This window comes from Xyrauchen texanus, chromosome 1 (genome assembly GCF_025860055.1).
Source record: "Xyrauchen texanus isolate HMW12.3.18 chromosome 1, RBS_HiC_50CHRs, whole genome shotgun sequence".
In the NCBI taxonomy this organism is placed as follows: Eukaryota; Metazoa; Chordata; class Actinopteri; order Cypriniformes; family Catostomidae; genus Xyrauchen; species Xyrauchen texanus.
The window spans coordinates 4,078,050-4,091,720 of record NC_068276.1 but is presented as its reverse complement, the minus strand read 5'-3'; the positions used below and the strand labels follow the sequence as shown (position 1 = coordinate 4,091,720).

Below are 13,671 nucleotides of genomic sequence, written 5' to 3'. Positions count from 1 at the left end.
ATGTGTATGGCTTATTTTATATCCAGTAAAATAATGTCTGCCATAAACTAGGAATATCAGCCATTACATTTGGCATTATCAGGACCCTTAGCATCATTATATATTGTGTTCAGCATTATTCATAATTGAATATCAGTGCAATCATCTGTAAACGCAGTGCAGATTCACTCATGATGAAAAGTCTCATCCTGGTGCTCATTTAATGACATGCGCTTACATGTGGAGAAATCATCTAAAACACTTTAAAACCGCCACACTCTGACCTCTGAGACATCAGCGTGATATCCATGAAACATGCACAATTGATTACATTGAAACTGAAATTGGGTTATGATGATACATTAACTGCAAAGCACAGTTTTATCCAAATTATTGCGCTCCCTTTCTCCACCGCGATCGGTTTGATTAACATGAATGCGCTCGCTCGTTCAGTGGAGTTTAACGGAGACTCGCGTGTGATAAACAGTTTTGATTTAAGAGACAACAGTAAAATGTGATGTGTGGAAAGAAAGCAGTTTTAATGTATGAACCAGCACAATCACTCACGTGCTCCACATGAATCTGTGTACTTATTATGATCTGAAGCGTTTATAAAGTGCTCTCTGTTCTGGACGACTTTATTCCTCTTCAACATGTCTCAGTCGTTTTCTAAATGAGTTTCATCAGGCAACACATTTTCACTGCGCTGTAAAGTGACGTCACTGCCGGAGCTTCTCCGTGCTCGCCGCATATACACAACTAATCCATATTGAGATTAACTTGTATTGAACCCGAAATATTCCTTTAAACTGTTTGGAAAGTTTGGAGTGAATGGGCATGCACACAATAATGCGGGATAAACCGGTCAAGTTATTTACATGCAGAGTGAAATCGGGGCAATGTGTACTGACTGTTTTACACTTCTACACGGCGTTCATGAATGTTTTTAAGCAGTTGACATGACCGCACACACCTACAGCTCAAGCATAATCGGTTGTAAGATCGTGCACGTAATATCACTCCTCGTTTTCAAAAGTTAGTCCACTATGGAAAACATTCCCTTAATGCAACCTAACACCGGTTCAACTCATCTTAACTCATATTTCAAGCAAAGCAAGACAAGGAAGGACAGCAAAATCAGTGTTATGATGCTCTAAGAACTTTTTATATGGCAAGTACTAGCAAAAAGTGTGGTACCTGAATCTGTGCGTCTGCTGTGCCAGTGGAGTGGGGTATCTTCTGTTGGGCGACTGGTACAGTTGTGACAGCAGTGCTTGACTACTCTTCTGACTGGGATTGTTGGCAAACTTCACTGTGATTGGTTCAGTGGCTCCCGGCGGTTTCTGACCATTCAAACCTTTAATGGCCTCCTCCGCTTCAACACGCCGGTCAAACCGGATGAATCCAACACCTCGAGATACACCTGAACACCAGAGAAACATCTGATCATGAACAGGATCATTCACTCAAGGAAGAGCATTCAAAGAATGTTGGTGATGTAGAAACTAACACTGTATTTATATGAATGATAGATTTATCATTATTAAATCACATATTTTCACATTATGTATATTATTATTACTATATTTTAGAGAGATGAGAGATGAGGCCTAATAGCTGTTAAAGTGTTTCTCTTCACCCTGCAGCTGTGCAGGTCTGGTTGTACACAACGGCTTTTTCTTCAGCAACTTCGTCATAAAAATACAGCACAAAGAAATGCAGGAGCACAATGATATGAAATATGACAAAAACAAATCCCTCCAACGTCGTGTGCTTGCAATGTTGGTAGCATTGTTGATTAGAAACAGAAGCGATGGATTTAACGCACCCTTCACTTAGAGACATTTGCATGTTAAATGAACAGGTTTATACATCTGTAACATCTGAAGTGCAGTAAATGTACACTCACACTGAACTCAACAGTTTGATGTGCTGCTGAAAACTGTACAAGTGAGAGAGAGATGCAGAAGAGCAGATTGTTCATCTTATTTGTTCATCTGCATGGATTGGTTTGCCAGCTCTCAGCTACGTGTTAAATTGATCCCAGCATTATGAACGTGCAACATGTGTACTTGATTTTCACGCCTTAATTATAATATATTAATGGTCATTATTACTACATTAAGACATTACTTAAATACACTCCTAAAGGATTATTAGGAACACCTGTTCAATTTCTCATTAATGCAATTATCTAATCAACCAATCACATGGCAGTTGCTTCAATGCATGTAGGGGTGTGGTCCTGGTCAAGACATTCTCCTGAACTCCAAACTGAATGTCAGAATGGGAAAGAAAGGTGATTTAAGCAATTTTGAGCGTGGCATGGTTGTTGGTGCCAGACGGGCCGGTCTGAGTATTTCACAATCTGCTCAGTTACTGGGATTTTCACGCACAACCATTTCTAGGGTTTACAAAGAATGGTGTGAAAAGGAAAAACATCCAGTATGCGGCAGTCCTGTGGGCGAAAATGCCTTGTTGATGCTAGAGGTCAGAGGAGAATGGGCCGACTGATTCAAGCTGATAGAAGAGCAACTTTGACTGAAATAACCACTTGTTACAACCGAGGTATGCAGCAAAGCATTTGTGAAGCCACAACACGCACAACCTTGAGGCGGATGGGCTACAACAGCAGAAGACCCCACCGGGTACCACTCATCTCCACTACAAATAGGAAAAAGAGGCTACAATTTGCAAGAGCTCACCAAAATTGGACAGTTGAAGACTGGAAAAATGTTGCGTGGTCTGATGAGTCTCAATTTCTGTTGAGACATTCAGATGGTAGAGTCAGAATTTGGCGTAAACAGAATGAGAACATGGATCCATCATGCCTTGTTACCACTGTGCAGGCTGGTGGTGGTGGTGTAATGGTGTGGGGGATGTTTTCTTGGCAAACAATTGGGCATCGTTTAAATGCCACGGCCTACCTGAGCATTATTTCTGACCATGTCCATCCCTTTATGGCCACCATGTACCCATCCTCTGATGGCTACTTCCAGCAGGATAATGCACCATGTCACAAAGCTCGAATCATTTCAAATTGGTTTCTTGAACATGACAATGAGTTCACTGTACTAAAAAGGCCCCCACAGTCACCAGATCTCAACCCAATAGAGCATCTTTGGGATGTGGTGGAACCGTAGCTTCGTGCCCTGGATGTGCATCCCACAAATCTCCATCAACTGCAAGATGCTATCCTATCAATATGGGCCAACATTTCTAAAGAATGCTTTCAGCACCTTGTTGAATCAATGCCACGTAGAATTAAGGCAGTTCTGAAGGCGAAAGGGGGTCAAACACAGTATTAGTATGGTGTTCCTAATAATCCTTTAGGTGAGTGTATATTACTTACAATTGTATTTTAATTACAATATTAATATTATCCTTAAGTAATATTTCTCTAATCATTTAATGAGCTTGTTAGTGGCATTGACATCTGGTTAAACTCTAGATGATAATATGTATTATGAATGTATTTCTGACTAAAGTACCGTTAGTGCTACTATAGTACATTCAAGGGTGGTGATGATGAATTCTGTGCTGAATTCAAATGGTTTCCACGTATCACACAGTGTTTCTCACAGCGCTGTAATGATAAATGGTGCAGGTTTAAGAGTTTGAGATGGGTCAGAGTAAAACATCTACAGAGCCATACAGGTGCATTAGTGGAGGTTGTGCCTCTGCCGCTGTATTTGACTCTGACAAACCAGATATTTCAGATGCATCAGTAGAATCAATCAGATAAACCACGGTACAAATGTGTACAAACTGAGAACCAACTGATATATTCCAAGTGTAGATAAACATTTTAATGCAAAGAGGAACTTAACGATAGATTTGATTATCATGTTTGATAAACACCCCCTCTCTACTAACATCACAGCCCTGTGTGGTGTAAGTCACATCAGCATATCTTGATTTCAATTTTATTCCAATGGATCGTTCAGCACTACACAATGCAACAGAACGATGTGTTGTTTTTGTGTTACCTCACGGCAGGTGCTAATTTGATCTCGTCACATTAAATTCAGACAGCAAGCCCACAACTTGAGTATTCTCTTTCCTGTGGCGTTGGAGATTCAGTAATGGCAGTGCGCCGCTGCTGAATAACGGTGCAGGAAACACTGCATATATACATCATTAAGCAATTGATGTCAGCCAGTTAAACACACACACACACACAAAAAGTCATAGACATGGTAGAAGCATTTTAAAGTTGTCTATTCAGTGTATTCATCATAACTCCTCACATGCCACAAACACACCTTCTTAAAGGATGAGTTTAATGACTATTGCAATGAATATTCAACATGTTTTTTATTATTATTATTCTTTATTAGTCAACCTCCCACTTTAATTTCTTAAAGTCACGAGAGCACTAGGGCTGGGTGATGTGTCCAATTATATCTCAATATTTTTCAGCCTATTGACGGCATTCAATTATATCTCAATAATTATGTTTTTGCTCTAAAATTGCTCAGAGGAACTATCATTTCATCCAAACAGTCATTGTAGCAAAGTAGATTCAATATTTTAAAATATAATTAGTTTTTCCATTAAATAAACAAGGGAGATTGATATATTTAGATTTCATACACAATGATAGCTTAATAAAAGCATTATTAATCTTCAAATGTTTTTACTGTGCAAAGCTACTTCAACTGGGGTTTCAAAGATAAGTCTGTGAACTGAATTTCATGCTGAATTATCATTATTACTCTGATTATTAGATTTGTGTTATACAAAAGCAATATTTCTGTCCGTTTACTTCACCTGGGGCTTTTATTTTGACACTAAAGTGCTGTCGTATGTACTTCAACTTCACAAGGACACAGAAAAGGCAGTGAGAACTTGACAATGTTATGCATTCATGAAACGCTGTAATATCCTCCTTTTCTGTTATGAACCTGAACTGCAATGCACCTCACTGATCTCTGCCTGCATCACCTTTATCTAATGATGGACAACTCATAATGAATACATCGACTATCAATTATTAGTGATGCACCGATACCACTTTTTCTCTTCTGATCCGATTCGGATATCTCAGTATCGGCCGATCCCGATCCCAGTGTTGTTTAATAATCAGTTTAGAATATCTTTACATTATTGTGTGGAACTCATTGGGAGTACACTTTAATATGTAAAGAAACACAAACCTCTAACTACACATTATTCAATATAAATGTATCTTTATTAAGAAACACTTTATTATGAAGTAATATACTGGATAATGCAGCAGCAAAATTAACAGTAATTCCAGTCTTCAAGTCTTCAGCAGAAAATATATATATATTTTTATATCTTTTTTTGTTAATTTAGTTGTAAGACATCAGCTCACTTTTCATTCACACAGTTATTTTGGAATCCATTCATCTTAAATACTGTTATTATATATTTTTTGACAAATTATAATGGTAATATCTCAATGGTGCACCTTTAACTTTTAACCCCTCAAGCTTTTATTTTGACATTCTGAAGTCTCCAGAAGTCCTGTATGTGTCTGTTTGTGTTCACAGTAGTTTAATTCACTTCTCAATTAAATTCTGGTCAAATGCTCCTCCGGTGCATAAATGCATATTATAAGTGAACTATTGAGCATCTACATCTGATGCTGTTCTTGAGTGCGCTCCAATATTGCGCACCACTGTGATCGAGTGTGTGTGTGTGTGTGTAAACTGAGCAGAACCATTCAATAACGTGCTGGCGCTGTGCATACTATATATTTACTTATAAAACAAATTTCACAGTGCCATCACATGTCTTCAAGTGGATTTGAATAAAATGCACAAGTCATATGAACTGCTTTAAAAGGCGTTTTTATGGTTCTTTTCATTTTTGGAGCTTGACAGTAACGAACATGATTAACACACAGTATTTGATTTGGATCGGGCTTGTTGGACCGATACCCGGTCTGTCTAAAAGCTTCAGTATCAAAGCTGATACTGATCCAGGTATCAGATCCCCATCAATTAATTGGGAACAAAAGCCTTTATCAGCCAATTAACAAAGGATATTGCATCTATGTGAACTTATGCAGTTAATCCAGGATGGACTTCAAAGACATTAATCATTAATCTTACAGTTCAAACACAATCGATATTTAAACACTGACCCGTAACACTTACTTAGTTTAATAATTTTAAACCATGATTTTAACTATACATAATTCATATTTACATTATATTCATGATGTTAGTCAGAGGGGAACTGGCCCCCACAGGGAGTCTGGTTTAGGGTTAGGGTGGGGTTAGTCAGAGGGGAACTGGCCCCCACAGTGAGTCTGGTTTAGGGTTAGGGTGGGGTTAGTCAGAGGGGAACTTACCCACACAGTGAGTCTGGTTTAGGGTTAGGGTGGGGTTAGTCAGAGGGGAACTGGCCCCCACAGTGAGTCTGGTTTAGGGTTAGGGTGGGGTTAGTCAGAGGGGAACTGGCCCCCACAGTGAGTCTGGTTTAGGGTTAGGGTGGGGTTAGTCAGAGGGGAACTGGCCCTCACAGTGAGTCTGGTTTAGGGTTAGGGTGGGGTTGGTCAGAGGGGAACTGGCCCCCACAGTGAGTCTGGTTTAGGGTTAGGGTGGGGTTGGTCAGAGGGGAACTGGCCCCCACAGTGAGACTGGTTTAGGATGGGATTAGTCAGAGGGGAACTGGCCCCCACAGCGAGTCTGGTTTAGGGTTAGGGTGGGGTTAGTCAGAGGGGAACTGGCCCCCACAGTGAGTCTGGTTTAGGGTGGGGTTAGTCAGAGGGGAACTGGCCTACACAGTGAGCCTGGTTTAGGGTTAGGGTGGGGTTAGTCAGAGGGGAACTGGCCCCGACAGTGAGTCTAGTTTAGGGTTAGGATGGGGTTAGTCAGAGTGGAACTGGCCCCCACAGTGAGTCTGGTTTAGGGTTAGGGTGGGATAAGTCAGAGGGGAACTGACCCCCACAGTGAGTCTGGTTTAGGGTGGGGTTAGTCAGAGGGGAACTGGCCCCCACAGCGAGTCTGGTTTAGGGTTAGGGTGGGGTTAGTCAGAGGGGAACTGGCCCCCACAGTGAGTCTGGTTTAGGGTGGGGTTAGTCAGAGGGGAACTGGCCTACACAGTGAGCCTGGTTTAGGGTTAGGGTGGGGTTAGTCAGAGGGGAACTGGCCCCGACAGTGAGTCTGGTTTAGGGTTAGGGTGGGATAAGTCAGAGGGGAACTGACCCCCACAGTGAGTCTGGTTTAGGGTGGGGTTAGTCAGAGGGGAACTGACCCCCACAGTGAGTCTGGTTTCAGGGTTAGGGTGGGGTTAGTCAGAGGGGAACTGGCCCCCACAGTCAGTCTGGTTTAGGGTTAGGGTGGGGTTAGTCAGAGGGGAACTGGCCCCCACAGTGAGTCTGGTTTAGGGTTAGGGTGGGGTTAGTCAGAGGGAACTGGTCCCCACAGTGAGTCTGGTTTAGGGTTAGGGTGGGGTTAGTCAGAGGGGAACTGGCCCCCACAGTCAGTCTGGTTTAGGGTTAGGGTGGGGTTAGTCAGAGGGGAACTGGCCCCCACAGTGAGTCTGGTTTAGGGTTAGGGTGGGGTTAGTCAGAGGGGAACTGGCCCCCACAGTGAGTCTTGGTTTCTCCCAAGGTTATTTTTCTCCATTAATCCACATCTTATGGAGTTTTGTGTTCCTTGCCACAGTCGCCTACAGCTTGCTCACTGGAGTTCTTAATACAATTATTATTTAATTATTTTTAAACACGATTAAGAATCTCATTTTATCTAAATTACACAATGATGATTCATCGACTTTATAGACATTAGTTTTATTTTCTGTTAATGCTGATCTTCTGTAAAGCTGCTTTGAAATGATGCGTGTTGTGAAAGGCGGTATACAAATAAAATTGACTTTGTAGCTTTTTATAATATCTTGTAGGGGTTACTAATGTTTGGAACTGCTCGATTGAAGCCGAATTACTTTGATTTCACAATGCACGTGCACTGATCTGAGTGCCGGCATGCACGTGCACATGGGGTGGGCAATAAACCAGTACACATTATCCAGTAGAAATTTGGCAACTGGTATACATTTCGGATTGCATGCAAGAAACGTGCACCTCATTCTATTCACATTACATGTATGTGGTACACATTCTGTCAGAGAAATGGATGAAGACAGAGCAGCTTTATGTGAGACAGAGAACTGAAGAAAAAGGCCTTTTTACCATTTTTCGGCAACCGCCCATGCTTAATTTTGGCCCACCGAAGCAAATTAAATGACATTAATCTTGCGTTCTGAATATGATTCTTATCAGACACACACATCTGTGATTCTTATGCACCATCTCTGAAACATGAGTGTTTCAGAGATGTTGATGATATGTTGATGAGTGAATTAGCAAAAGGTTAGCTCAGGACAAAAACAGAGGTTTTTTGATAGGTCAACCCTTGACTACAAAGTTTGCAATTATACAGATATTCAGAACATTATGTGACCAGAGGGGGAGCAAGAGGGGTGCCTGGACACCCCTGACATCCGATTGGCCACCCCGGGTGCCACCCCAATATTTTATTTGCTGATGCTGATTGACATCAGTTTTTTTTTTACGTTCGCCGGCAGCGCGCACAGTTTTCAAATGGACAACGAGCTCAGGACAAGATAATATGGTTACAATATACAGAAGAATAAAAAAAATGTCATATTTGAAGTTAGTTAAGGTTTAGCATCATGTTTGTTTGCTGAATACATTTTATGAGACACTGTGAGAGTTAATAAGGCTCCAATAGGCTACAGGTTAATCAGATTAGTGAGATCCTTTCGCAATTTAGTATAACAATCCTTACGATTACATCTGCGCTAGTAATACACGCATATATCGTGCAGTATGGAAGTTAGAGTATACACATGTTTAGCTAATGTGGGGAAGTAGATTACGGTTTCAGCGAGTAAACATTTAGCAGTTTGAAATCCATTAGCTAGTTCAGTTACTTCAGTTCAGAGGAGGGCTAGTAATGATCAAACTGGTAACTTGGACTGGTAGTTGATTTTAATGTACAGTTGTGAAAATTAGGATTTGTAATTAAGATAAAAGTGTTGGTAATTGGATGATTAGATGTAACCATAGGCTGTCATAATTAAACATGAAAAGAAAGGGAGAGATATATTTTTAAAGAAGCACAAACAGGCAGATCAGGTACAAACAGACCCCAGCCCTTGCTTCACCACTGACCCCAGAGCAGCTCCCTAACTGATGCTAGTCAGAGTGGTCAGATTTCAGGACCACCAACAGGTCAGAGCATCTCCCAGACACAGTCAGCCACATGCCAAGTTCAGGAATTTAAGTTGAGCTGATTTTGTATCAAAAGTATTGTTCACCCAAAATGAAAATTCAGTCATCCCAAACCTGTATGACCTTCTGCAGAACACAAAATAATATATTTGTAAGCACGTTGTAACCAAATGGTTTTGGGTTCCCGTCGACTTCCATTGTATTTTTATTCTCTCAATATTATGGAAGTTTATGGGAACCAAAACTGTTTGGTTCCCAACATGCTTAAACATATTTTCTTTTGTGTTCAGCAGAAGAAAGTCAATCATACAGGTTTGGACCTTTAAAATGTTGTTTCATGTGTGTTCTTGTTGTTGATGGCTGTGGCATTTATATTGTGATTATACACTAATGATTCTTGTGTTATAAATAGATGTATCAAGGGATGACACAGAGACGTCTGGTTCTGAGCATGACAGTGAGCCAGAGCAGCCAGGAGATGTCATTGAGCCCCTCCCAACTGCATCTAGCACCAGATTTGCTGATCCAAAAGGACCCAGTTGTAGGCCAGACCTATAATGTAAACTACACAGTTTAGTTGGCAGCTGTTAGCATCCAATCATGTGGATCCATTAAATTATACATTTCCATAGAGAGAAGACACATTATATTATTTATTTTACATTTCAGACATCTCTAGATCTAGAAAAGAGGGTCCTGTTCAGCCATGTTTGAAAACATTTCCCAGAACTCAGTGTGGTACTAGGAAAAGGGCTTTCAACAGCTCCTGGTATAAGGACAATTCATGGCTTGAATATTCTGTAAGTCAAGATTCAGCTTATTGTTTTGCCTGTAGGCATTTTTCTCTGCCCAGTACATCTGAATCTGCCGGTTGCCTTCTGTAAAGTTCTTGATGATGCCAAATGTCTTTCTGATATGCTCCAGTCTAGCTCTCTTGACCTAGCAAAGGCTGTGGATCTAGTAGGTGCCCTTAGACACAATACAGAATTACAGAAAGTGATGGCGAGAGCTACCAAAGAGATATCTTTTATCAGGTATTTGACAGTCTCACAGCTTAACTGCAGAGGCGTTTTTCAAAGAAGAATTGTGAGAATGCAAGGGTTCAGTCTCTCAACCCAAAGAGTACAATATTCCTGAATGGAGCCTCTGTTTGCCTTTGCTCAGATATTTGAGTCAGATTTAGAGGACCTCAAACATGAGGTTCATCAAACCAAGCGGCTTCTTGATAGGAGAGAGAAAAGTGGACGTGACAGACAGTCTACTCTCCTTGACTTTGTTGCGTTTCTAGAACCATATAAAGAGGTCTTCCATGAGCCATTTCGACCTTGTAAGGTTTCTCTTGTTACATCAGTCAGCACTGCTTCTTGTGAGAAGCTTCTCAGCTTTAAAACTGATTAAATCCCACTTTAGTACAACAATGACTGATGACAGGTTAAGTCACCTCAGAATTCTCAGTGTTGAGTCAAGGAGGGCATGCTCCCTCAACATGGATGAGTTTGAGAATCATTTTGCCAGTTCTCACCAGAACCGCAGAATTATGTTGTATTAAATCTTCCTAGTATAAGTTTGTAATATTGATGGGCACTAAAATAGTTTTTATTTTTCAAATCAGTGTCTGCTTGATGCCTGCTACATCTAATTGCAGTGTTGTTGTTTTTTTGTAAATGTGAGTTTGTTTGTAAATGCTACTGTATCTTGTCTCCTTGGTGCTTAAGCATGGTTTTCTGAAAATATTTTGGATGTTCAACACTTGTAGACACAGACTGACCCAATTCTTTCCAGTGTGTGTGTGTTATAATAAATACCAGAAAAACTGCTTATAAATCATACGTACTAAATTATTTTTACATTTAAAAATGCATTTTTGTGATGTTTAGGGGATAGAAAATACAGTTTTTGTACAGTATAAAAATCATTTGGAAATTCCCCATAAAACATGGAAACCCAACATTGTGTGTGTGTGTGTGTGTGTGTGTGGGAGACCCCGAAAGTAGCAGTGGCCACCCCCTGGCCATCCTAAGTATAAAACTCTAGTTCTGCCACTGTATGTGACGTGTTGGTGTTCATGTTATGTTTATAGGCTAAAAGGTTTGCTATTGTGCCAAACATACGGTTGAGTCTCTACACAAAGTATAAAACAAATAATCTGTGGATGTTCCTCAAAATAATAAAAGTTTAATTCAATTTAAGACTTCCATGTCTATTTATTAATCCTAGAGACTCGGCAAACCATCTTCAGGTTTTAGAACTGTAGACAAATTAGTTGTAATATTCATTTCCTGACCACCAATAATATCAGCAAATATAATTGAATAATTTAATTATTAATTATAGAGTTATACTTTAACAGGGTTTCTGCAGGTATCATCAAATCTAATTTAATGCTTTTTAATGCCATACATGACCCTTGACTAACCACATATATATATATATATATATGTGTGTGTGTGTATGTGTGTATGCATGCACGCACGTGCACACACACACACACACACACACAACACATTTTTAAAAAGCCCATGTCCCAATTGTAACCATTCAATTTGACAATGATGATAATCTTGGATATTTGAGACAATCTACATAATTTAAATAAACTGTATCACTCTGAACTGAATTAGAAATGGCTCAGGAGACAGCTTAAAATGTCCATTTCTTTGCAGATATGTCAAATTTAATTTAACAAAGTACTAATCAACTAGATATTAAATGATATAGGCATACTGAAAAATCAGGCCATGACTGGAAAAAAGCCATTATGTTTCTGTTTGTGTAAATTGTAAATCGAATACACGTGACCTCCTTCAACTATAACCACAAATTCTATCAGTCTGGACAGTGAAGGAAAAACTCTGAACTTTTTAAGGCTGGAACTTATATGTATGCAAAATTCAAGTGCTATAGAAATGACACAGTTTTAACTGTGTAAATAAGAGAATTAATCCATGTGCCTTAGTTCGCTCACTTTTAGTTCCAACTCTGACTCAACATTTTTCAATTCATTGCATTTGTCCTTGTATCTCCTCATAGTATTAGATTTTGTAATCATTTGAGCCATGAGTGTGTTAGATTTGTTTTTGGCCTGCTCAGCTAGTTGATCGTCATCATTCTGAAGGCTGGCGCACATCTCCATCAACACCTCCCTTTTCTTTTTCAGTTCTTCCAGCTCATCTTCCAAAGCTTTTCTCTTTAGTCCACGCATGGCACCCTCTCTCTTGCTCCTCTCTTCATCAAGGTAGATCCTGTACATGGTCGTTCGGTAGTGGCTCCGCAGGAAGCGGTGGTCACTACAGCAGCAGTTGAGGTGGCAGTAGTAGTTGCTGAAGATATTACTTTGTTGAATTAACTTGATAGTTAATTGCTGTCTGCCTTTTACAGACGATTTGTGGCAATCGGACAGCATGAGATTTAACGGCTCCATGTTGACAACCAACCATGTAAGCAACCATGTCCTAAATTCTTTGTCTTCTAGCCACTTTTGCTGGAATTTGCACTTACCCATTTCTTTGCAACTTTTCAAAATGTACGTTCTCTGTTCTAACTCCTCCAGGTCCCAGCCCGCCGCTGTCCAAATATCCGGCGTTACGTCAATTTTGCACCGGCCGGAGTCAATTACCAAACTGGATCCGCGTGTTTATCACACCAATGTACATATTTTGCGACAGCAAATCAAAGTTATTAATTGTGAAGGCTATATTCAAAATAAATTGGTAATATTATTTTTTCAAAACTATCTAAAATTTTTAATGCCTGTAGGAATAACATTTAATGCTTTTTAATGCCTTAATTTTCGCAAAATACATTTAATGACTTCTATTGCTTTTTAATGCCCCGCGGAAACCCTGTTTAAAATCTGATTAATACAATAGATAATAGTTAGTAGGCCTAACCGTTTTCTCAGATGGCTCAACTTACCCTGTCAGCTGGATCAACTTACCCCTAACATGAGGCAAGTTGAGCCACAAGACCACTTTTTTGGGACACCATATTTTGTTGTCTATTTGAGTTAGGCACGCTGCTAAGGTTTCAATTTATGGCACACATCCTGAAATTGTGGTGTTTGCATTAGTTTTATTCCTGTCAAATATTCCCTTGGCTATAGGTCAACTTAAGTAAAAAAACCGGCTCATTTTACCCCACTCTCCCCTACTACAGCAATGCATTTTGCTCAGAGTAGCGCTTATTCACGTTGCTCCGTCAAACTTGAATTATTAGCACATATGTACTGCTGAAAATATTTGTTAGAAAATGTCAAGACTTTTCCAAAACATTCAGTGTTAACTTGTTTTTCCATGACATTTCCAGGCCTGGAAAACACCATTTCTAAATTCCATGACTTTAACAGGATTTCCATGACCGTACTGTGCTAAGAACCAGATCCATATTGTCTGTGTAAATGAATTATGCATTAGCAATCCCATCGATTCAGACACACGGAGTGTAAACCGGCCGTTTCATTA

At 40.0% G+C, this 13,671-nt stretch overlaps 1 protein-coding gene across 1 annotated transcript in view; it reads right to left on the bottom strand.

Moving 5' to 3' along the window:
- Window positions 1-13,671, bottom strand: part of LOC127620854 (uncharacterized) — a 103,094-nt gene that overhangs the window by 16,307 nt on the left and 73,116 nt on the right. The window contains exon 5 of the mRNA XM_052094205.1: window positions 1,177-1,402. Within this exon, the coding sequence (XP_051950165.1) occupies window positions 1,177-1,402 (226 nt within the window). The remainder of the gene's footprint in view (window positions 1-1,176; window positions 1,403-13,671) is intronic.